General features: G+C 51.9%; 3 protein-coding genes and 4 non-coding genes across 8 annotated transcripts in view; 3 read left to right on the top strand and 4 right to left on the bottom strand.

The window, feature by feature from the left end:
* KCTD2 (potassium channel tetramerization domain containing 2) overlaps positions 1 to 641 on the bottom strand; it is an 11,929-nt gene extending 11,288 nt beyond the window's left edge. Inside the window, 2 exon segments of the mRNA XM_006103410.3 lie at positions 286 to 558; positions 561 to 641. Of these exon segments, the coding sequence (XP_006103472.1) occupies positions 286 to 558; positions 561 to 626 (339 nt within the window). The 5' untranslated portion in view covers positions 627 to 641.
* Positions 642 to 740: 99 nt separating this feature from the next.
* Positions 741 to 6,434, top strand: ATP5PD (ATP synthase peripheral stalk subunit d). The gene is made up of 6 exons (XM_006103408.3): positions 741 to 947; positions 2,860 to 2,990; positions 3,861 to 3,957; positions 5,269 to 5,340; positions 6,045 to 6,107; positions 6,234 to 6,434. The coding sequence occupies exons 2-6, from the start codon at positions 2,869 to 2,871 to the stop codon at positions 6,363 to 6,365; spliced, it is 486 nt and encodes a 161-aa protein (XP_006103470.1). The 5' UTR covers positions 741 to 947; positions 2,860 to 2,868; the 3' UTR covers positions 6,366 to 6,434.
* A 2,552-nt stretch (positions 6,435 to 8,986) lies between these two features.
* Positions 8,987 to 9,059, bottom strand: TRNAR-CCU. Its single transcript has one exon. It is a non-coding gene; the product is annotated as a tRNA-Arg (tRNA).
* A 497-nt stretch (positions 9,060 to 9,556) lies between these two features.
* TRNAR-UCG lies at positions 9,557 to 9,629 on the top strand. The gene has a single exon. It is a non-coding gene; the product is annotated as a tRNA-Arg (tRNA).
* A 403-nt stretch (positions 9,630 to 10,032) lies between these two features.
* Positions 10,033 to 10,105, top strand: TRNAR-CCU. Its single transcript has one exon. It is a non-coding gene; the product is annotated as a tRNA-Arg (tRNA).
* A 442-nt stretch (positions 10,106 to 10,547) lies between these two features.
* On the bottom strand, positions 10,548 to 10,620 carry TRNAR-CCU. The gene has a single exon. It is a non-coding gene; the product is annotated as a tRNA-Arg (tRNA).
* A 3,207-nt stretch (positions 10,621 to 13,827) lies between these two features.
* On the bottom strand, positions 13,828 to 18,031 carry MRPL58 (mitochondrial ribosomal protein L58). Of its 2 annotated transcripts, none has more exons than XM_023744772.1 (6): positions 17,891 to 18,031; positions 16,530 to 16,566; positions 15,306 to 15,365; positions 14,688 to 14,770; positions 14,428 to 14,597; positions 13,828 to 14,155 (listed from the first exon to the last, which is right to left on the bottom strand). In XM_023744772.1, the coding sequence occupies exons 1-6, from the start codon at positions 17,987 to 17,989 to the stop codon at positions 14,071 to 14,073; spliced, it is 534 nt and encodes a 177-aa protein (XP_023600540.1). In that variant the 5' UTR covers positions 17,990 to 18,031; the 3' UTR covers positions 13,828 to 14,070. The 2 variants fall into 2 exon arrangements, with proteins under 2 accessions (XP_023600540.1, XP_006103469.1); XM_006103407.3 differs by having other exon boundaries at positions 17,804 to 18,022.
* Between the last annotated feature and the right edge of the window lie 3,665 nt (positions 18,032 to 21,696).

Genomic DNA, 21,696 nt, shown 5'->3' with positions numbered 1-21,696 from the left:
GCACCCTACAGATCCCTTGGCCGGAAGCGCCAAGTACTTTCCTCTGTCGCCTCTGCTGCCAGGAAGAACCTCGAGCTGGACTCGGACAAGGTGCGCCCCGCCCTCGGGCGCGCCCCCGGCCTTCAGACCCCCCGGTTCCTCCTAGGCTGGACCCCAGATCCCTGTGACTCGCGCGTCCAGGCCCGAGGAGCCCGCCTGGAGGAGCGTGTCACAGGGATCTGGGGTCCAGCCTAGGAGGAACCGGGGGGTCTGAAGGCCGGGGGCGCGCCCGAGGGCGGGGCGCACCTTGTCCGAGTCCAGCTCCGGGTCTTCCTGGCAGCAGAGGCGGCAGAGGAAGGACTTGGGCTCCCGGCCCAGGGTCTGTCGGGTGGTCACGAAGTAGGTGCCGCCCACGTTCAGCCGGACCCAGCGGGCCGCGCCGGCGCCCCCTGCCCGATCGGGCGGTCCGGGACCCGGCTCGAGTGGCTGCGCGGCGGCGGCGGGCGGGCGGCTGTGCCCGCGGGACGTGGGGCCAGCGGGGCGAGGGCTGGGAGGTCCGCGGCCCGGGCCGCCCCCCGTCGGCCCAGCCCACTCCCACCACCCCCTCCCAGCCCGGCCATCGCCGGGTCCAGTTGCAGCTCCGCCATCTTGGGCCGCCGCCGCCGCCACTGCCCGCGCGCCGCCGGGCCGGCCCATCTCGCGGCAGGGAGAACCGGGCCGGCCCATCGGCGGGGGTGGGGCCGGGGAGAGGGACGAGAGCGCCCCCAACCAGCACCCGGGGATCCGCACAGTGGAGGCGCTGTGTCCGCCCTTGTAGGCGGGACTTCCGGAAGGAACCTTAATCCCTATTGGCTAACCTGTGCGGCAAGGCCCGCCCCTTTGGGTGAGTGGTTGGCTGAGGGAAGCCTTTCCGGTGACCCACTTCCGTTACTTGCGCTGTGGACCGTCGGCCGCCGGGGTCGGTGAAGGTGAGTAGGGTTGGGACGTTGGGTCCGATCCCAGGGGGTTCCTCTGCTCTTTCGCCTGCAAACCGCGCCGCTCCTTGTCGCAATCCTGCCCAGGACGCCAGGCGCCCCGGGTGCCTCGCTGGAAGGGTGCCCGGGTGTAGCTGGTGCCGCTCTGCTCGCGAGAGGTCGCAGGGGCCCGGCGGCGACCTGGTCACCTTTAACTTAGGCGCTTCCACAGCCCCGCTCGCGTCCCGTGCGCCCCGGATCGGCTGACGGTAGAGGTCCGGTTTGGGGGCTGGAGCAGCGTCACCTGAAGATAGTAATGCAGCTTGATGCGTCCGCCCCTCCCTCCCGAGGGTTCCGGCTTTCGAGCTGCGGGCGGGTCAGAGCCCCTCCGGTGCGGGGTTCGTTTACCCGCTCAGCAGATCCTCACAGAGCACTTCCTGTGCACGATCTGTTCTAGGCGCTGGGGGTTCCCCAATAAGTCAAAGACAAAAACCCCTTCACTGACGGAGCCTCCCTGCTCCGGGTGCTGGGAAAGGTCTCCTTAAGGAAGCTGTTCTTCTGGCATCTTCAAAATCCCCTGCCCTCACCTCCATTCCAGGAAGCAGGCTGTCCTGAGTGGGAAGGAAAGGAAGCGGCAGGTGTTGGGCACGTTTCTTTTTAAGATCCTGGGGCAGATTGACGACCACCTCCCTGTGCTCCACCCCATCCAGTGGTTCTCCACCTTCTGGCCCTTTAAATACAGTTCCTCATGTTGTGACCCAACCATAAAAGTATTTTCGTTGCTACTTCATAACTGTAATGTTGCTACTGTTACGAATCGTCATATAAATATCTGATATGCAGGATGGTCTTAGGCGACCCATGTGAAAGGGTCGTTCGACCGCCAAAGGGGTGGCGACCCACAGGTTGAGAACCGCTGGTAGACCTTGGACATTTCAGTCTTTCTCCTGATGTCTGACACTGATCTTATTTCGTTTAAGTGGACTATTTTACTCTATTCTGTCTTATTATTTAAAAAATGGCGGTGGTGGGTGCGCAGTAATCAACCAAGAACCTTGTGTGCGTATATGCATGGCCCATGGCCACAGACAACTGGGCGGTGCGGGCCTGGGGTCGGGGGCGGGGGTGGGCTGGAGGGGGCCAGTGGGGGGAAAAGGGAGACATACGTCATACTTTCGACAATAAAGAATTATTAAAAACAAAAAGGCTGTAATCATTTTCCTTCTTGTCTCACATTCATATATATATTTAGGGTGTTGCCAGTATGCTCAGAGTGTGTGCTGGTGCTGCCGGGCACACATCAGGCAGGAGTAAGAAGGGCAGACATGGCCGATCTGATAGGGAGGGCATAGAGAGCCTCTTAAGTTTGTAGAAAACTGTAGAGCAAGTTGATGTGCACGATTTCACTTGATGCAACAGCTTTCTGAGGTAAGCAGGGCTGATGACACCCTCACTTTCCAGGTGCGGGAATTCTGGTCTAGAGCCTGCTCTGTCTAAGCCTTTGTGGGAACTTGGGTATGTGTCTGCTCTGTGCACTGGAGAGTCAGTGAATAAAACACAGTTTGAGTGGAAATGCATTTAAATTACATTTTTAACTTTAATGCAAGGCATAAGTATTACTTCAATATTTCCAAAGGTACGTGGAAAACAAACACTGGAGAACTGGGGTTTTAAGGGAGAGTTAGGAGTTGGAGAACAGCGGGAGGAGCATTTAGGGGGAAGAGAATGTATTTACATGTCAGGTTGCACACCTTGAATTTGAAGAGCTACGCTGTCCTTTTCTCACTCTGTCATCCTGATTTCTTTATAAGTACGTCCACCAAGCACTCGGAGGATCCGTTTCTGAAAGACTTAAATGTTGCCAAGATGGCCTCTCTAGGATTCTCTCCAAGAGCCCAGTTTTGATCTGACCTGTTTTATTTTCCAGGATTTCAAGATGGCTGGGCGAAAACTTGCTCTAAAAACCATTGACTGGGTAGCTTTTGGGGAGATCATACCCCGAAACCAGAAGGCCGTTGCTAACACCCTGAAATCCTGGAATGAGACCCTCACCTCCAGGTCAGTCCCTTTTCTTTCCTTTTTTTTTTTTTTTGAAGAGAACAAACAGTTTGGTAAATCCTGGAGGTAGAAGAAGTAATTCCTAGAAGAAATGGGCTTAGGAAACAAGTTCCAGAGGTAAAGGAAGGGCCCTGGGAGCTTGGGAGCGAGGAGGCTAACGGTAAGGTGCCTGGGGCGGGGCTGGAGGGGAAGGGGGCAGGGGAAAGGCACAGGCTTGCTCCCTGGAGAGGCACTGGGTCCTCCATCCTGAGGGTTTTAAGGGTGGAGATTTTAGGGGAGGATCCTAATGGAATATTCAGCAGCTTCCCAGGTGTGTCCTGTCAGGGTTGTGGGCTCCACTGATTGACTGGCGGGCACCAGGGCACAGGGTCGTTACTCAGTGCAGCTGCGCCTGAGGCTGGTTTTGTTGCTTACCTTGAGGGACACAGCGAGGCTGTCTCAGTGTGTCTTCTTTACTTCTCTAGCTGTAAGACTTCCATTCAGCCAGCTTTCAGGCAGTTCTGAATGATGGTTCTGTATTTTACTTCGGTTATGGGAGGTGGCAAGCACAGGCAGTTATCTACGCCTTCATCTTGGTTCTCTCCGGGTCAGTCCCTTTCTGAGAGGGAGTTTTTTGACTTGCCATTGAATGTGGAAACGAAACAGTGATTTGGAGCTACATATGACTTTCTGGTGCTCTTCTGAAAAGTATAAAGAAATCCATGTATTTTCCAAATGAAAGTAACTTTTTTTTTGCATCCCTATGCTTTCCCACCTAGAGAAAAGTGTGATGGTGCATCCAGGCCGTAGGAATAAGGAGCAGGGAAATTACTGTGTGAATTTTCTGTTGTTCATAGAACAACCATAACTTTTGTTTTTCCGTGTGAGCAGGTTGGCTACTCTCCCTGAGAAACCACCTGCTATCGACTGGGCTTACTACAAGGCCAACGTGGCGAAGGCCGGCTTAGTCGATGACTTTGAGAAGAAGGTGAGGCTTCAGGCAACTAAAGCACTGGTCTTGTAACGCGGCTTGTGGGAAGAGCGGGGACGGCAGATAATTACACACTCGGGATGACAGCAAGGAAAGAGGGTGGTGTTAGCACTCAGATCCCAAAGGAAGCTCAGGTGAGGTGGGTGTGGCCAAAGGTCTCACATTAGTAGAGTTAAATGGTAAATGCATGCAGATAATTCGGGGTCTGTTTATTCAAATGGTTTTTGTCCAAAGAAACAGTACAGGATAGCCTTACTCAAGGAGCCAGAGGGCTGTCAAGTTACACATTTCCACTCCTCTCCTCAATTATTTCTTGGTCCCCCACCTGTCTCCTTTGGAATAAACTGATATCTTTTCTATCCTTCCCCTGTTTTCCTCCTTTCTCTACCCTGCTTTTATTATTTTTATTTTTTTTTACTGTAATTTACAAGCTGTAATTTCTTGTTAACTTATCAAGGGCCTACTCTGTGCCAGGTGCAGTGCTGAGTGCGGGGGGGCTGTTACACTAAGCCATCTTCTAGGGCAGTGGTTCTCAACCTTGGCTGCACATTAGAATCACCTGGGAATCTTTTTAAAATCCTGATTTCTGGGCCTCATCCTCCAGAAATTCTGTTTCTTTGTTACTAATGTTGTGGCCCCACTCCATAACAAAGAAACAGAATTTCCAGAGGATGAGGCCCAGAAATCAGGATTTTAAAAAGATTCCCAGGTGATTCTAATGTGCAGTCCAGGTTGAGAACCACTGTTCTAGGGAGACCATCTCCATTATGCAAACATTAGTTCCACCAAGTCCGATAGGGTTTCACTTAGCTATTTCTTAAGCTTCTAAGAGATTCCCCCCTCCGTTTTTTTTTGTTTTTTTTGTTTTTTTTTTTTTTTTTGTAGGGAGAACCATTGATTTGTTGTTTCACTTATTTCTGCATTCATTGGCTGATTCTTGTATGTGCCCTGACCGGGGGTTGAACCCACAACCTTGGCATATTGGCATGACGCTTTAACCAACTGAGCTATTACCAGGCCAGGGATAAGAGGCCATTTTTGAGGTCATCCAGTTCAACCGTCCTTTTCAGATGAAGAAACTAAAGGTCATTGTAGTAAAGAATTGTCCAAGGTCTCCGGTTAGTTAGTGACAGGATTGAGAAGAACCTGAGATCCCTTTCCCCATCTAATGTTCTTTCCACTCCAACACCCTAGATTCATCCTGGCTTTTTCTTGGGATGGAGAATGTGTTCTTAGGTGATCTCTAAGGATTAGCAGCTTGGAGCTCCTGGGTGTATTAACAACAGCTCCCTGTGCCTGTGTTTATAGTTTAGTGCCCTGAAGGTTCCTGTGCCAGAGGATAAGTACACTGCCCTGGTGGATGCTGAAGAAAAAGAAGATGTAAGTAGTTGAGACTCTTTTATTCCAAAATGCTCTTAACTCCTGATGACTCTTAGTCATTAGGTTGAAGTAGCGTGAACTAAAAGGAGGAATAAAATAAAACTCTAGAAAATGCAACCTCGGAAGTTGCCTGGTAATTGGAAAGAGGGGGCTGATCAGTTTGTCCTCTCTCTTGATTGTGGTGATGGTGTCACAGGTGGATACATATGTCATAACTGATCGAGTGGGTTCTTTAAATATGTGCATTTTGTTGTATGTCAGTTATACCTCAATGAAGCTGTTACAATAATAATTTTTTTAAAAAGCTGATACAAACAATTAAGGAGTTGGAATTGGGTGGGAAATGACCCAGTGTGCTTGGAAGTCCTGAAGACCAAGTGGAGTGCAGGTGGCTCCGCCAAGGAGCAGTCTGGCTAGGTGGTCAGGCAGCTTGTCCTGACCCTTGCGCACCCAGCACCTAAACATGGGCGTTTTGCAGGTTGCCTAGACGAGTCGCTTGCTGAAGAACCCTGGTCCCGCCATCATAAGCTGCTGTAGTTTGCCTCCCAAAGCAGCTTCCCCCAGTAGTCATGGCAGCTACAGATTCTCCGTAGAGAGTGAGAAAGCAGCAGTGGTCTGGCTCCAGGCCTTCTGAGACCTTGGGAGCCTCAGGGTCAGGACACTTTAACTTGGATCCAAAACAGAATGTCTCTCTTCTTTTAAAGGTGAAAAGTTGTGCTGAGTTTGTGTCTCTCTCAAAGACCAGGATTGAGCAATACGAGAAAGAGGTAAGGATGGCCTTTGGCCTTTGGGATATGTTTCCTCTCTTCCACCGAATGGCAGAAACCTGCCTTGGGTTCCTTTTTTGCATCTCTGCAGCCCTGCTGACCTTAACATGTTTCCCCTCCTTTCAGCTGGAGAAGATAAGGAACATAATTCCATTTGACCAGATGACCATTGAGGATTTGAATGAAGTCTTCCCGGAAACCAAATTAGACAAAAAGAAGTATCCCTACTGGCCTCACAAGCCAATTGAGAGTTTATAAACTTAAGTCTGAGAGGAAGCTCTGCTCCTTGTATTTTAAACTCTGGACATTAAAAATAATCAGATGGTGCTGCGTGTGTCTGCTCCTTTGCAGTTGAGATAGTTACAACTCTGAGGTGACCTCCCTGGAAGTGGGCTTTTTGTTAAAATGGAAAGGTGAGCCTATAGGTGTATGTGGGTTCGGTTGTCTAATGGTCAGGATATGCTCTTAATCCCAGAAGATAAAGATCTAGAGGATTCCAGAAGACTCTGTTGAGTGCCAGCACTATACCTTAGTCATATTTCTATTCCCCAGGGCTTAGCACTGTGCTTGGGATTTAGAGGAGCCTTAATATGAATTCATTGTAAATGAAAGAGAAGAAATGTGAGCCTTCAGGGTTCACATCTAGCCTAGGAGGTTATCACATGAACCTCGGATAATAGGGCCAACTAGTATATTAGTAAATGATCATGACTTACAAAGCATATACTATGTTCTAAGAATTGTTCTAATCACTTTAGATAAATATCTCACTTCTCCTCAAAACAACCCTATGAGGTAGGTAGTGCATCAGCCAAGACATTAAATAAGGCCTTTGAAGTCGTGGCTGGATTGGCACATGCTGGGGTTGCAGGTTCATCCCCAGGACGGGGCTTGCAAGAGGCAGCTGATCAGTGTTTCTCACATTGAAGTTTCTCTCTCCCTTCCTCGCTCTCTAAAATTAATAAAAACATAAATATATATATATAAAGTCCTTTGAAGGTGACAACATTGCCAATGATAAGTTTGCTATTCTCTACCCAGAGGCCTTATCTGACTACAGTGGGGCCTTGACTTATGAGTTTAATTTGTTCTGAGACCAAGCTTGTTAAGGAGCTCGTTAACTCAAATTACTCTATCAACTCAATGCAAAAAATCAGCGGAGAGACAGCTGGTATCTCAAAAAACTTGTTAGTCGGGACACTCGTAAGTCAAGGCCCCATTGTACTCAGTAGTTTCTCATTGCCCTCTATTTTGAATTGTCTTCTACTGTCCTCTCTCTCACTAGAATGTAAGCTTCTTGGAGGCAGAGCCTAGAGCAGCCGCGGCCTGTTTGAAATGAATAAAACTAAAAAAAAAAAAAAGACCGTACCCTTTTATGTAATGATGTTTACTTTGAATTTATATTAGTTCACACAAACACTCCATCCATGCTTTTGTTCTGGCCCTCCGGTCCAGTTTAAGAACCCATTGTGGCCCTCGAGTCAAAAAGTTTGCCCACCCCTGGCCTAGAGGATGGTTTCAGGGAGAACTGAAGCCTGAAACAGGAAAAGATCAGTGTCTCTCATAGTGCAGAGGAGCCCCGGTGCTGCAGTTCTGTGGCCAGGCTTGGGAGCCAGAGGGATGCCTTAACGTAGCATCCATGACACTTGGTGACTGGTTTGGAGTAGAGACAAGAATTCTGGATGACCCTGGAGAAGAGAGTAGAATTCTGTATTTCTAATTCTTTGTTTTGTTCGTGTGTTGTTTCTTTTACAAAAGTACAAGAAACTGGTTTTTAAACTTTTTTGAGTCAAGGACTTTTGAAAATCTCAAACAACACAGCACATAATGTGAGATATTCAACCTTGAAAGCCCAGCTATACTCAGGAGCTATGGGCCTCAAGGTTTAAAAAAAAAAATCATCTCTGGCCAGATTTGTAGTTTAAAAAAATTTTTTTTCTAAAGGATACACACGTGTACAGGAAAGTATGAAAATCATAAATGTACATATTCAATAGTCCCTTTTTATTAATGTATTTTTATATCTTATTGATTTCAGAAAGGAGGGGAGGGGGAGAGAGAAACATCAATGATGTGAATCATTGATCAGCTGGGGATCAAGCCCACAACCTGGGCATGTGTCCTCAACCAGGATCGAACCCAGGACCCTTCAGTCCACAGGCCAACACTATCCACTGAGCCAAACCAGCTAGAGCTAATAGCCCCTTTTTAAACGCTCCTGGGATCAGAGGATTTGAGTGCCATCTTTTTTCCTGCACAGAACTGTGGGTGCCATCTCCATGGGAACAGCCCACAGCAGAATCTTTGGCATAGAATTGGGCAGCATTTTCACCCAATGGGAGGCAGGGAGAGACTAGGGGCTAAGGGTTTTGCCTATTAACTTTACAGTCAGTGATGGTCTCTCACAGAACACACTCCTTTCACCAGATGAGTGGATACCAACTCATAGAGGCAACAGGAAGTAGGGCCCCAAAGTGCAGTACAGCTTGATCATACCCTTCAAAGTGCACAGTGCAGCTTGATCAAAAAGAAAGGGTAAGCCCAGCAGGCGTGGTGTGGACCTATGAACCAGGTCGTGGTTTGACTCCCGGTCAGGGCACATGCCAGGGTTGCCAGCTCGATCCCCAGTGTGGGGCGTGCAGGAGGCAGCCCATCAATGATTCTCGTCATTGATGTTTCTATCTCTCCCTTTCTGAAATCAATAAAAAAAATATACACTTTTTAAAAAGAGTAAGATAATTGCTACCGAGGCTCCCCTGTGCAACACATACAGAAAAGGCTATTAAAAAAAAAAGACAAAATAGACGGCAAGGTTTTTTTTTGTTTGTTTTTACCTTATTTGGGGTCTAGAAAAATATTTAGTCAGTGGTTAATTACCTCACCCCAGATGGGACTCGAACCCACAATCCCTGGCTTAGGAGGCCAGTGCCTTATCCATTAGGCCACTGGGGCACTACGCAGGCGGCGCGCGATTATTTGCCTTTTGACTGTGACGGGTTTAAGCTGCGTGATGACGTCATCCCGGAAGCTCCGGGTTGCAAAAAATCAAGGTTATCGCTCCGTGGGATTGCAGTCCAGAACCGAGAGTGGGTTGGAAGACTGCAGAGGTCCAAGGGAAAAGGTTAAGGTTTGAGGTGTAACACAGTGTGCTGATCTCTCCTTAGGAGAAGACTAGAACCTTCCACCTCCTGAGCCAGGGTCAGACATTTTACTCGCTGTACCACACATGCCCTGTAAAGGCTGAGTTCCATGGTGATGCTTCTTGAGGGATATAAGGACGCACCGCATAGACGTTGGCTGCATAGACTGCATCCTGGCCCCGCCTTTCATGCAGCCTGTACCCCAGCACCGGCACTGTTCCCCGGCACTAGTCGCCTGAGCTGCCGCTGCCGCTGCCACCTGCGAGGAAGTTACACCTGAATATCACATTGCTTCCCGCCCAGCACGAGGACCGCGTGGCCTAACGGATAAGGCGTCTGACTTCGGATCAGAAGATTGAGGGTTCGAGTCCCTTCGTGGTCGGCTGTTTTTTTTTTTTTGCAGAGGGGGCGGGCGGTGGCGGTGGCTCGTGGCTGGGGGCATAGCAATCCCGATCGGCATCGTACTGGCCTCCCTCCTTTCCCCTCTCCTAGTCCCTTGGCCCGCAGACGCTCGCCTTCCGGGGACCTCGCTCATCTCCTTGGACCTGCGCGCCGCCGGGCGCCCTTAGGTCTCAGCTGGTACCTCCCAATCTTTTCGTCTTACTCTTTAGCTTTCCGCGTAGCCCGGCGGGTGTACCCTCTGGTTGTCTAGTTGGCTTTCTGCTACTTGTACTAAGTTCGGGTCTAGGGATACACGCTCCGGCCGCCGGCCCGACAAAAAAACGTAGTTTGTGCACGTGTTGTTGAGCTTTACCATGGACCACGTGGATAAGATGTTTTGTCTCGCCCCAGTGGCCTAATGGATAAGGCACTGGCCTCCTAAGCCAGGGATTGTGGGTTCGAGTCCCACCTGGGGTGGTGCACGTGGCCACCTGCTACAGGTAACTTTTGATTCGCAAATGTGCGGACCCTGCCGCGCTGCACACAGGCAACCAGGGGCTCCATTCCACGTGGTTGGGGCCGCGCGGCCTCTGGAGCCCTGCCCGCTCTCTCACAGCCCCCTCGCTTTTTCGATCAGGGTGTGTCTACGCGGCTCCCCGCCCCCAGCTCATTGTTGCCTTCGCCCCCTTCATACCCTCGCGGTCCTGGTGGGTCCTGGGAAAACCCTGCACCTACAGGACAAGTCCTGCTCTCTAGCTTCGGCTGTGAAGTGTAGAAAAGTAGGGGGGTGGGGAGTGTCGCTGTTGGGTGCTTTGCTTTGGGGAACCTTTGGGTGTTTCGGTCCCGTGCACTCGGGTTTTTTTTTTTAATAAGATTGAGCTGCAGTGGAGAGAATTTTTCAGTGTCAAAAATATGGCTGTACCCCAGGTGGGACTCGAACCCACAATCCCTGGCTTAGGAGGCCAGTGCCTTATCCATTAGGCCACTGGGGCCTGTAGGTTACAGCCTCCGTATTTCTCCCCTTAGTAGTTAATCGGACTGCGGGTATTTCAGGCAAAAATTAATGGGGCACGCGTTTACTGAGGGACCCCGAATCGGGGAAGCGCTTGGATAGGCTTCCGGAGCTCACAATGGACCAGTAAGACGCTACCCTGGGAGGTGAGCTGACCAACCTCCAGCCACCGCACGGGGCAGCACGTGGGGCTGGAGCTGCAGGAACACCCAGAGCATGGCCGGTGAAGACTAAGGTTCGAGCTATTACGTCCGCCCCTCTACGGAACCGACAGAAAACCCAGGACTTTTAGGGAAAAGGGGTGTAGGAAGTTCACGAGAGCAGAACAGCCTCAATCATGAAACAAACACTGGACATCTTCACCATCACGAGGCAGGGACGACCAGGAGGAACACGTCCTTCCACGTAATAGAAATATGGGTATGTATTCATAATGTACATGTGATATACAAAGGCATACTGCACAGAAGACAAACATATCAGCCAAATAGATACTTCGCCCTAATATTTTATTCCTTTAAAGCTTTAGCCAGAAAGTAGTACAAATAAAGAAGAGGCGCATTGTTAAACCTTACAAACGTTGACAATCCGGTTAGAATCCGTGCGCATCTGAAAGGGGCCACGCAGAAGCTTCAGCCAAGGGCCATGCATTCCTGTCATGCCTGGTTGACACCTGCCTCCCCTTCCTCCGCAGTTGAGGGCCCAGAGAACTTGGACACGTTCTTCTGTTTCTCTCTCCAAGGGGCGGAGTCTGCGGAAACCGATCTCCTTCCTTCCACATCAGCAAGAAGGGTTTAACCCAATGGCTCCAGGCTCCTGCCCTCATTTAAGTCCATCAATTTGTCTGTTTGTTGAGGTGTAACATGCATGTGGCAAAGTGTACAGCTCACAGGCCACAGCCTGATGAGATACAGAACATTCCCAGCATCCCAGAAAGCTCCCTCCCCCCCAATCACCATCTCCCCCCAGTATTTTCTCGGCTTTCATCACCATAAAGCAGTTTCGCCTTGTTTTGAACTACATATACATAGAATCACACTCTGGTAGCCTGGCCTCTTTTGCTCAACATTGTGTCTGTGAAATTCACCCACCTTCATTCTTTTGCCCTCAACTTTTTAAAGGAGTGGGTCCTAACCCTGTGCTCTACTCTGCATCCCCAGCCTGTTCTGTTTCTCTGTCCCCGTCCTTCCCGCCTCATCTTGAATGCTATTCCAGGGCCTTTCACACCACCAATGGCTGAGGTCCTCAGGAGTCCAGCACTTTGCTCAGGGGCAACCCACAGGATGCCTCCTCTGGCTTCCCACTGCCACCATCTGACCAGCCTCCCTGGGGTTTGCCTTGCTTCATCCTCAACCGCTCCCAGCCATTTCCGACTCTACTTGTCCCCCTCCATCCTGCATCTCCCAGCTGCAGCCTCACTCCCCAGCTCCAGGGCGCCATCCCCTCTCCTGGGCATCACTACCTGGCATTCCTCCTCAGGCCCCACAGTCAGCCTCACCACGCCTGCTCCCTTTGTAACGTTCCTGTTTCATGCGCAGCAGCACCAGTCACACACCTGCTCCCATTCCCTGTGGACTTTTCTGTCCCCATAATCCTTCTGCATCTATTCTCTCTCCCTCCTGTTGTCACTGCCCTAGTTCCAGGATGAGTCCCTGACTGCTCATGTGGGTCAGTCCACCCACCTGGGCTCACTTCCCTGCGGTCTTTTCTCCTCCATTCACGGTCAGATTCCTTCTCCCCCGACAGCCTCCGTGGGGGAGTCTCAATGTTTAACTGTCCCTGTAAGGCTTTCCAGACCTGGCTCCCACTCAATGTGCCAGATTGTCTCCCACAGCCCCTCACCCCTGGGCCCCAGCCAAGCTGGGCTATTAATCACAGTTCCCCCAGTACATACTCAGTGCCATTAACCACTTATTTATTCACCAAAGTCCCACAACCTGAGGAGGTCGGCAGTGATAACATCATCCCTAGTTTCCAGACAGAGAAATGAAGCCCACAGCTGGGGGGCGGGGTGGAGGGTGGAGGGCAGGGACTGACCAGGGGAGGCTGGCCTCGGAGCCCATCCTCTCAGTGAGCTAGTTCCCTGGACACACTGCAGCCTCCAGGTGCCAAGCTCTTCGCTTGCTGGCAAGGCCAGCCCCTCCTATCCTTCAGGCAAATACTTCTCTGGCCTTCCAGCCAGAACTAATTGTTCCTCTGCTGCCCACAGCCCACAGTATGTTTAGACCTTTCTCATGTTACTTATCACGCTTTAGGCCATGTTACCGTACAGGATTCCACTTTTCTTTTCAACCGATGGAATGTCCAATCTCTGAGAAAGACTGTTCATCGCTGATTCCCTGGGACCTCACAGAGCCTCATGAACTCATGAATGTTGCCCGTCCTTGCTCCCCACGAGGCTCTCCATCCCTTGAGGGCTGGGACCATGTCTTCCACATCGTCTGTATTTTCTAAGTCACGTATTGAAGATTTCCCCGCTCTGTTTACACTCACATGAATGGGGTCCCTGCTCACATAAAGTGTACACAGTGCTCTGTTCATCATCTTGCATTGAGGGCATCGCAATGCTGTATTTGTCCAATGAGTGAATTAGATCAAAATAGCAGAACAGTCTATGGAACTCATCCATGCCACCGTGATCTGCTGCTGTCAGGCTGGCCTCGGTGCTCCCACACCCATAGGACTGCAAAACCCTGTCCAGTTCACTTTTCCTGCCCACAACCCGCAGCCTGTGACAGCACCTGACACATGACCTTCCTTCCCACTCAAGTGGTTCCCTTACACACGTTTCTTAAACTCGAAACCGCTTAACCTGATTTGAGAATCTCCACAGTGAGCCTGTCTCCCTCTCCAGACTTACCTCCCCGATCCCCCGCACGGATGCGCCACTCACATGGCTCCTGCCCCGTCTCCTCCGCCCCAGCCTTTTCTGTGGTTTTATCCCTACTGTTCCCTTCAACGGGCATGTGCTGCGCGCCTTCCTACTGATTAAATCTGCCCCTTTCCACGCCCAGCTCAGAGGGCCACCCCTGTCTCAGCCTCTGCCTGACCGTGTGTTCCTGGAGGGCAGACGCCAAGCTCACTCCTGGCCCCTGGGCTGTGACTGCAGTCAGTGCATCAGGAACCTGTAGGCAGATTTCAACCCAGGAAGGGTAGGGACTCTGTCCTGAGGCACCGAGGAAGGGAAGCCCCTGCATTTAGAATTTTATTGCAACTGATACAGGAAGTGGATAAGTGAGGTGTGACAACATGGTGTAAAGACCTTTGACACCAGCGCCTGCCACCCTCATTCTGAACGAACAATCCGACGGCTCCAATGTTAGAGACGGGCATTAAAGCCGCAAACAGCGAGGCCGTCTCCTGGCAGCACGCGAGCTCCCGCCGGCTGCCTGGCGTCCTGCGGGGGGCCTCTGCGCTCTGGAGGGTGATTTCAGTCCATATCTACCCTCCTGCTCGCCTTTATGGCAGAATTTATTCTCTTCTTCCTCAGCCTTTCCCGATTCATGTTTTCTATCCTGTAAACAAAACGAACAAAAAGACCCCAATTAGGCCCAGATGCCCAGTCAGTGCCTCTCACAGCGGTGAGAGGAGCTGGCAGCTCAGAGGGGAGCAGAGCAGCTAAAGCAGCAGGCACCAGCTCCAAGCCCCCACCCGGGGTCAGGAACGCTCCCATCCCCCACTTTTCCACATATTTGCTGGGAGGTCCGGGGCTTGGCCCTGCCCCCCTTCTTTGCCGGTGCCGCCCCTCAGGACTCCGTGGGAAGAAGTTTGGGGCGTTTCCTGGTACCTGATTCTCTGGAGTACAGCATCTTCTTTGGATGGCTCCTTGGGCGTCTGGCTGGCTTCGGCGATCATGTCTCGAATTTTCTGCAGGCAATCTGCCAGATTTCGGAGCTGGTAGCGGCTGCATTCAGAGGTGAGTATCAGCTCTCCCAGCTTGTTGATCTTGTTTTTATACTGCAAGAAGCAAAGGCAAAACCCAAGTTCTACCAAGTGAAGGATTAGAAGCGGCTGAGACATGAAGAAAAAGGAAGGGGCCGGTGTTACCATGATGGCCATCTTCTGGCGCACCGGCTCTGCGATCCAGTCGGCGGTAGCCAAATGGAACCTGACTTCAGCCTTGGAATTCACTGGGAAGAAAGGGACAGGGAGCACAGGTCACCGAGGCTCCAGGTCGGCTCGGCACCTGGGTGACGCCTGGTGACCATCCTGAAAGGGAGGCGAGAAACCCAACCAGGATGTCCCATCCTGCGCCAACTTATCCCAAGCTGCCATGGAGTGAGCCTGCAAAGACAGCGAGGCACTTTGGGACAAAAGTAACTTCCAGGCACGAAACGCCCACTGCTTCCCTTATAGTTTCTCAGGCTCTGTGAGTGGGGGGATGGGCTCCACAAGAATGAAGGGAACCTGTGCTGGGAGCTGGCTGCCAACTCACACTGGTTTCCTTTGTTTAACTCACAAGCCAATCCTAGTCCTACAACCCACAGCTGAGAGGCTGAGAATCGGACCGCATTCAAAAGAATAAAGAGGATTATTATAAACTGGCGGTATTTAAGCTTCTGCTAAAAAAATGCCCTTTATTCCCCATGAATGTAAACACAGAATCCTCAAGTCCGTCTTCTAACTAAGTTTTAAAGTGAAAGAACACGACAAGGCTCCCGGTACCTTTGTTGACGTTCTGGCCTCCAGGCCCGCTGCTCCGACAATAAGATATTGTCAAGCGATCTATGAAACAACACACACCAAAGAAGTGATTACCTCCTGGCAAACTCTCACACTTCTCTCTCAAAAGCTCATCTATATAAAGCTAACATTCAGGTCAGTAGAGGAAGAGATTAGATGTCAAAACTGAAGTCAAGGGACTTTCCCAAGGCCACACAGACAGCAGAGGATGTAAAATGATGACCCAGGTGATGACCGTCATGGCGGCTTCGGAGCCTCCTGTGCTGATGATAGGCTTTCTGCCTCCTCCAGGCTGTGCACACCTCAGGGCTCAGATGCAAGCTATCAGATCGGCCACAGGGTGTCCTCTCCCTTGTGTCGCCTGTCACCTGGCCTCTCTGTTCCAGTGTCACCCTGAGCAAGGGCACCTCTGATACTCTTCCTTCCCGTGCCTGTGGACGGCACAAACTCTCTGAACCGGAAAAGGGCTGGCTGTTTCTTCCCAGGCCACTCTGTCAGGCCTTATGCTTGATGGGTGCACAGCTCTGATGTTTGATGGGCAAATGGTTCAAGGGAGAAGGGCCCATGAGGTTGTCCTTTCCTCTCCACTCCCCAAGGCAGCCCTCCTGCCCAATTTCTTGTACATCCTTTCAGATCTAAGTTCATAATAGAAACATATATATCTCAGATATGTAGGGTATCCCCCAAAATGTATACACACTTTGAATAATTATTAATTCCAATGGGTTAAATCTGAAAAGAAACATCAATTGAGCTATCAAAAAACGTATGTGTATCGTTTTGGGGGGCACCCTGTATGTAAGACACAAACGTAGCTTATACATATTCTTCTGCATCTTACTTTCTTCAAATGATGACCAACTCATCTATTGTAAAGATTATTCCATGTCACAAGAACATCAAGAGCTCTCTGTTCGTGCTGCGCACCGCACAGCACTCCAGGGGGCTGTGCCATCTTCCTTTTGCTATTCTAAACGATGCTGGAGAGGTCTGGAAGGACTGTCTAAGGGGTGGGAAATGGCTGATTTAATTTATTTATTTTTTAAAAATATGGATTATTGATTTCAGAGAGGAAGGGAGAGGGAGAGAGAAACATCAAGGATGAGAAAGAATCATTGATCAGCTGCCTCCTGGTTCATAGGTCGACACTCAACCACTGAGCCACACCAGCCGGGCTGATTTTATTTATAAAACCAAATTACTCACCTAGAGGAATGTCACTGTTGGCTTGCTTCGCGTCATCCTGTAATGTAATGCACACCGTGTCAAATACACATCACCTGCTGGGTGCCTCCTAACTGGTCCAGGGCAACCAAAGAAATGATGGAAAGCCACAACACGCATGGAATACAACTACTTTCTGGTTCCCAGGCAAATCACAGCAGAGGACAGAGCAGCTTCCTCAGGCGCAAGAGGCACCGCCTCAGAAACACTCCTCCAGGAAAATGGAGGTGACGGACCTCAGCTAGTGTCCGGCACCATCGGAGGCCTCGCTCCTCGGAGGGATCATCCCACTCCTCTGCCTCAGTCCTCCAATAGGTCCCCACGCTGGCCTGCGTGCTGTTCCTTGAACAAGCAGGGCATGCTGACTGCTTTAAGGTGGCTACCCCTGCTGTTCGCTCCACAGGGATGCCCGTCTCCCCTCTATTCTCTGGGCTCACTGCCTTGCCTCTTCCAGGTCCTTACTCAGATGTCACCTTCTCAAGGGCCTTCCCAGACCATCCTACTGACAACTGCAACACCGCCCCTACCTGAGCACTCCTCTTCCAGGCCTTAGTTTCTCCAAAGGAAAGCACCACCTCACATACTCTGTACTTATTTCACCTACTGCGGTCTCCCTCCATTACAATTCAAGCCCCACAAACATTAGGGTCTTTGTGTTTTGTTTACTACTCTATCCCCGTGCCTGGCGCAGTGCACGAAGCTGGCTCTCAGCAGAAGTCGGCTGAATGAGTGAGTGAATCAACGAACGTTCTCTTCCTGTCCTGTAGGTGGAAACCCAACAGAATTGGCGGGGTCCTCTCTCTCGGCCCGAGCCGGTCCGGAGCCTGCACACGGTGGGCTGCTGTGACATGCATCCCCAGTTTCCTAGGGGTGCTGGGGTTGCTAGAGGCTAAGGACAGTGTAACTTTCCAAAAGACTCCAGAAGGGAGCAATCACCTGGTCAGCCTCCTGCCTTTATTGTCCGCTCTGCAGGGCCAGATCGCCCACAGTTTCCCTGGGACAAGAATCTGCCTGCAGGTGGGGGAACTAACGAGGAAAAGAGGGTGGTCGTGTAATTAGCACATCCTGCGCGCTCTCAACGACCTCCTCGGGCGCCTAGCCCCGCCCAGTGGCCCCTCTCGGTTGCCCGGGCAACCAGCTCCCTTCCGCTGCGGCCCCTTCGATTATCGGCGCGCGCGGCCAATAGGGCCCCGGCTTTCTGACGTCACCCAGCAGCGGCGCGGACACGCCCCTTCCGTCTGGCCCACCCGGCTCACCGGGACCCTCCACGCGGTGTCCGAGCCCCGCGACTCCGGGTAGAGCTTGTCCAGGCTGTAGATGCTCTGGAATTCGGTGCCGACTACCTGCTTGTGCAGATCCCGGCGGGGGCAGTGCGGGGGCGGTGGGGGCAGCCAGGCCCTGGCTCGGCTCAGGCCCCAGCGCAGGCACCGGGCGACCGCCATGTTCGAGTCTCCGGGCTGCTTCCGGTGGGCGCTCCCCTCCGCGGTCCGCTAGATCGTGTTTCCCGCTGGACTTTGGTTCCGCGCGACTTTTAGCGCCCTCGGGATGGGGAGGCGGCGAGCAGGGCTCCTGGCGTGGCTCTCCCGCGGCGCCTGTTAGAGCTGCCTCCGGGGGCTTGGCGGTAGGGAAGACGTTGGCCAGACAGAGAGCTTTTAAGGGGAGCCTCGTGGCGAAAGAACCCCCAGATCCGTGTTCCCCAGAAACACCACCTCTCTCCCTTTCAGCGTCTGTCCCCTCCTGGGCCGCTCTCCCCCCACCTGTGAGGCCTGCCCTGTCTGACCTAGTTCATCTCCATCCCCTTTTACCCTGCTTGACTTCTTTTTCTAGTTTACTGCCTGTCTCCCAGCCGGAATGCAATAAGCTCCAGGAAGCACTGGCTCACTGCTGGAGCTCCGGCGCCCGGCGCCCGGCACATGCCAGGCGCTCAGTAAGCATTGCGAGGACGGATTCCTCGGGCATGTGTGTGTGAGCTGATTTCCGCTGGAGCTGAGTTTTAGTAACGCCAGGCTCGTTCCCAGGCAGCCTGGAAGCAGGAACCCGCGGAGCAAATGTGAAAGCTGGAAGCACAAATACCAGATGGGGAGAGGCAGGCAGGTGGAGAAGGAAGTGTTGTAAAAAGTGGACCACGCCCGCCCCACGGCCTTTGTGGGGGAACCAGCAGTTTTGTGGGTGTGATGGCAGTTTCTCCCAGCCAGGGGATAAAGGGAGGCTGAGGAGGTAGGTAGAGATTCAGACAGCCAGGCAGGCCAAGCAGGACCCTTTTACAGGGCTGCTAAAGCATGAACTCCAATATTGAGTTCTAATTCCAAGAAAGGTTCAAAGTAGAGCAAGCAGTGTTTGGAAACAGCTAAATGTTGGCTGAGTTACTTTGTTGAGAGGCAGTGTGGTCAGTGAAAACAGAGCCGAATGAATGTTAGTGATTATTGGTCATATTAGTGGTTGTTTCTTTTTTTTTTTTTTTAATATATTTTATTGATTTTTACAGAGAGGAAGGGAGAGGGATAGAGAGTTAGACACATCGATGAGGGAGGAACATAGACCAGCTGCCTCTTGCACACCCCCTACTGGAGATGTGCCCGCAACCAAGGTACATGCCCTTGACCGGAATCGAACCCGGGACCCTTCAGTCCCCAGGCCGACGCTCTATCCACTGAGCCAAACCGGTCAGGGCTAGTGGTTGTTTCTTAATGAGTGCTATTTTTAGGAAAAGCATAATTACCTAGAAAAATATGTCCCTGGGGATGTTGGCTGTTTCAAACAGGAGATCGTCATCAAATCAAGGTTTTACCATCTTAGCTTTACTGATACAGGCCAAGTCTTTAGGAGGGAATAAACTGACCCCCCCCCCACCCCTCCCCCAAGCACTCGCTTTGTCAACCCAAACTAGGAAGAGAATGGCAATCACATGTGCCTTTTGGGCTCCAGGTTGGAAGGGAGTCTCCTGGATCCCTCCCTGTCTTAGTCCCAAGACCTCAGAGGGAACCCAGGCGTCTCCATGGTGACTGCAATAAGCCTCTCAGGGGAGCAAAGCCAGGTCCAGGCTCTGGGATTATGAATAACAAAGTCAGCACCGTTCTGTGGCATTGCTTTGCGGCTGGACTCCAGCCCTGTGCCTGACCCAGAAGGATAGGAAAAGGAAGCTGCAGATTTCCACGGCCCCAAATAAACACAGCCTGCTCAGGCCATCTGGTGCCCTGGATTCTGGGGGAGGAGGGGGGGAGAGGATGAGACGTTACCCTGGGATGGAGAGCAGCTGCCAGGCTCCTTTCCCGTGGTGCTGCGGTGAACCATCCAGAATAGAGGCCCTTCTGGGAAGAACAGGTGAGAGGTGCCACCTGCTCTCTAAAAGGTGGGCACTGAAGGCGGAGCCAGCCTGCCTTCCCTCCTCGGTCCTCCAGAGGCTGAGACTGCTTCAGGCACCCGCCCTTCTCTATGGCCTGTGAGTTGGGGTATCACCCAAATTGGCTCTTAAAACTCAACATTAGCCCAAGTAGTTTGGGGGCGTGCAGGAGGCAGCCGATCAATGTTTCTCTCTCATCGATGTTTCTCTCTTTCCCTTCCTCTCTGAAATCAATATATTTATTTAAACCCCTCAACATTACATGGAAGTAGGGAATGCTCAGTATCACATAGTGGGATTGGGTCAGGTCTGGGTTCAAATATTTCTATGTACCTTTGAACTACTAACTTAACCTCTAAGCCTCAGGATCCCCTTCAGTAAAAATAGATTTTATAGCTGCCTGTCAGCAGGCAACAAGAATTAGCTGCTACTAAGGCATGCTAAGTGTGTACAGGTTTTTTGAAGGAATTTCCTTTTACTTTCAGAGAGCTGATGGCTTTTATCTTTTTTCCCCTACAGCACGGGTGGGAAGTCATCTGACTAGCTGTATTCCACACCTTCCCTTCTCCCCTGAGCGGCTGGGCAGGCAGCACTGAGCCATCCCTTGGCATGGGTGGGCAAAGCTGCCCCTTCCTGGAAGCCGCTTCCTTCTCTGCCTAGTTGCCTGCGAACACCGCGAGGTTTCAGCTCAGGGTGTGCAGGGCGGGCAGGCAGGTCTGTTTCCTGGGATCATGGGAAGGGGGACCAGTTTGGTCTCGGGGAAGGTTGTCAGTCTGGGAGGAGGGAGACCCTGGGGAGGCGGCCCAGTAAGGATCAAATGGTGACGGGAAGGAAGAAGAGGCAGGAGAAATATTTCCAGAGGGGAATTTGAAGGCGACGGACGGGTGGCTGGGTAGAAGTCACCGCTTCCTTTGCCCCTCAGTGCAACTGCTCTGGTGTCTCACCCACAAGGTGCTCTCACCCCACCGGGGGCAGGTCACAGAGACAGGAAAACGGACAGCCTTTGCATGCTGGGCAGTTGGGTTAAAAAGCAGTCACACCAATTTGGGGCCTATTGTGGACTCCCCACACCACACCGTCCTCACCTCCAGGACCCAAGGGAGGTTGCCCCTGGCTCCTTCAGGAAGGGAAGGGGTGCAGTGGGGAGCTCCCTGAGTTGACCTCCGAGGGAAGGTTATGGGAGCGTTTCCCCGTGGGATAGGGACCCACAGAGCCCGCAGAATTTTCTATGTGGAACTCAAATGTGGCGAAGGCAGTGAGAAACTGAGCCCCCAAAGATTCGGGAGCCTTTGCTTTGGTTTCTGAAGTCGAAGCTGTTGGCAGGTGTGGGTTGGGAGCTGCAAAATCTGTCCAACAGGGAAGGTGCACCCAGCATGGGGTGCCCTGCCCGGCACGTGACCCGCATAGCTGGCACTCGGTGAACACGCAGCTTCCGAGGCCTCCTATCAGAGCTCCTAGCTGCCAGTCGTGCGGGGATGGGGTTCAGGAAGCCCTCTCTCCCCAAAGCTAAGTGTTGGAGGCGGGTGTGTGAGACGCACAGACAGCACAGGGGTCGGGCCATTTCTGCTTTTAGAATACTGGTGCATTTTTTATTAAAGAAGAGAATAAAGCATTTGCAAATATAATCTTTAATATGTTTTAATGGAGGAAGGGCCCATGAAGGCAAAAGCACCAAGACCCCACGAAAGTCACATGCAGCCCTGGCCCCTGTTCTGCCTCCCACTCCCAGTGCCGGCCTCCCTGGGGAAGGGTCACATCTCACCCTCGCCAGGGCCATGCTGGTCACCACAAACATGTTGGGGACTTTGC

The sequence above is a fragment of the Myotis lucifugus genome, unplaced genomic scaffold, assembly GCF_000147115.1.
Source record: "Myotis lucifugus unplaced genomic scaffold, Myoluc2.0 scaffold_485, whole genome shotgun sequence".
Classification (NCBI taxonomy): domain Eukaryota; kingdom Metazoa; phylum Chordata; class Mammalia; order Chiroptera; family Vespertilionidae; genus Myotis; species Myotis lucifugus.
The sequence above is the reverse complement of the archived record's forward strand: the minus strand, read 5'-3'. Positions and strand labels throughout refer to the sequence as shown.